General features: G+C 37.0%; 1 protein-coding gene across 2 annotated transcripts in view; it reads left to right on the top strand.

Annotated features, from left to right (window-relative positions):
* The first annotated feature begins 488 nt into the window (after positions 1 to 488).
* zgc:158270 (uncharacterized protein LOC791213 homolog) overlaps positions 489 to 2,035 on the top strand; it is a 42,965-nt gene continuing 41,418 nt past the window's right edge. For both annotated transcript variants that reach the window (XM_017438769.3, XM_017438768.3), the window contains exon 1: positions 489 to 604. In XM_017438769.3, the coding sequence (XP_017294258.1) occupies positions 544 to 604 (61 nt within the window). In that variant the 5' untranslated portion in view covers positions 489 to 543. The remainder of the gene's footprint in view (positions 605 to 2,035) is intronic.

The following is a 2,035-nucleotide window of genomic DNA, read 5'->3' as shown; positions in this document are numbered from 1 at the left end:
AATTAGAGATATCTTTAATTAGAATTATGACTAGCCAAAACTAAATTAAAGATATCTTGAACTGTAATTTTGAATAGTCATAATTTAATTGTAGATATCTGAAATGTGTATTTCAGATAGTCAGTAATTCATTTAAGATATCTTGAATTGAAATCTCCATACAAGTCAATGGTAAATTTGATGTCATTTCGACTAGTCAGAATGTAATTATAAATATCTCAAATATGTATTTTGTCTAGTCGACATATAATTGGAGATATCTTTAATTTGCTAAACTTCTAGTCATAAAACAATTTGAGATATCTGGAATGTAAGGGCGGTAAAACCGAATTTATGTTAAAACGGCTTGCCATAGTTGTTACCAGTCAAAACTAATTTTTAGATTACCAGAATTTAATTACAGATGGTCAAAGAACGAAGCCGATTTTATGTTAAAACGGCCTGCCATAGACAGCTTCTGTTTGTATTTTAACCACGCGGGACTGCTCAGCGAGTCCTTTGACGTCATACCAAGCCACCGCTATCATCAGTAGGTCAAGAAAGATGGCGGTGGAGGAGAGCAGGTTGAGGCAGCGGTATCACAAAAACAGCATCTTCAGAGAAGGTATTTCAACACGTTATCAATATTTTATGGTACTACCGACATAATATGCGATGGTGGATTCTTCGGGTTGCACAGTCGCATTTTTATATTTGTTTTTTTTAGATAAAACGGCTCTCTGCAGGCAGCTCTTCTCCGCTTCGTCGAATAATCAGATCAGCCATCGTTTCGTAGCCTGTCGCAAATCAGAGCGTCCTGTACCCACAGCGGTAAAATATTCCTGGAAATGATTATAAAAAAATGGTGAGCGATTGAACTAACGTCGACCTATTTCCACGGTGGGTGGTGTGCTCGCACCAGAAATGGAAACGTTATTGTCAGACATTGTTGCTGCGGAGCGTTTGTTAGCGGTGCAGGTAACATACTTAGCTGTGTGCTTCTTTGAGTTTGTTTACTATTAAAGAAACATTTTAGTACCGTTTAGTTGCTTCAGTAACGATGTTTGGTAATGTGGTGAGGAAACAACAATTGCTGTGTAATCTGAGTTAGACTAGTTGACGATAATAATATGGATAACTGAATGGATTTTTAAAAGATTTCTCGTGTTAGCTTCGCCTTAAAAGTGACACACACATTTTTCTTTTCAGACTACTAGTTAAACTAACCTGTTATGTAAGTAATTCCTTACCTAAATGCTAACCTCATGCCTAACATGACTATGGGTTGTAATTGGGTCATCAACACTCAAAAAATAGTCAAGGTGAGGGCTAAAGGGTGCGCTGAAATGTAGTGTACATGACTTAACTATTGGAATGTTAAAGTTACTCATTGCAATGTCATGAAGACTTGTTAAAAAAGTAAAAAAAAAAAAAAAAAAAAAAAAGGGTAGCAATTTTTTTTTCTCAAAGGAATGGTTATTGCATCCTTAAATAAAAATATTGTCAACAAAATTTGTGAACGACTGCCAACTACCACATCTGTTTGTTTACCTCTGGAAACAGCTGAAGTGACTGAAAATAAGTCAATGGTGGTGACAAGCACAGAAGAGCTGTTAGGAATTGAGAAGTCCAACAATTTTGCAGATTGAATCTTTTATTGCCACCTAAACGTCTCCTCGATTCTACACTTGTACAATATTGCCCTATTTTTTTTTTTTTTAAAGGGGACCTATCATGCAAAATTCACTTTTTCCATGTTTTTGTTCTTCCATTTGAGTATCTACTGCTTCTGGAAACAGTCCAAGTGCAAAAAACAAAACAAAACAAAAAAACACCCAGCCATTTTTTGAGTGCAACCTGAGCTTTTTGAAACATCACAATCCCTGTTACCTAGCAACCCCAAGCCAGCCCAGCCCCTCACCTAGCAACCCAAGTGGAGCTCCGCCCACTTCATTACAAGAAGACCATCACGTTTGTTCTGCTGGTTTTACTGCTGAACAATGTCTGCTGGAAAAGGAAAATGTTCTGTTGTCGGCTGCGATATAGAACATGTGTC

The sequence above is a fragment of the Kryptolebias marmoratus genome, linkage group LG6 (assembly GCF_001649575.2).
Source record: "Kryptolebias marmoratus isolate JLee-2015 linkage group LG6, ASM164957v2, whole genome shotgun sequence".
Classification (NCBI taxonomy): Eukaryota; Metazoa; Chordata; class Actinopteri; order Cyprinodontiformes; family Rivulidae; genus Kryptolebias; species Kryptolebias marmoratus.
Note: the sequence above shows the minus strand (reverse complement) of the source record. Positions and strands in the feature narration are given on the sequence as shown.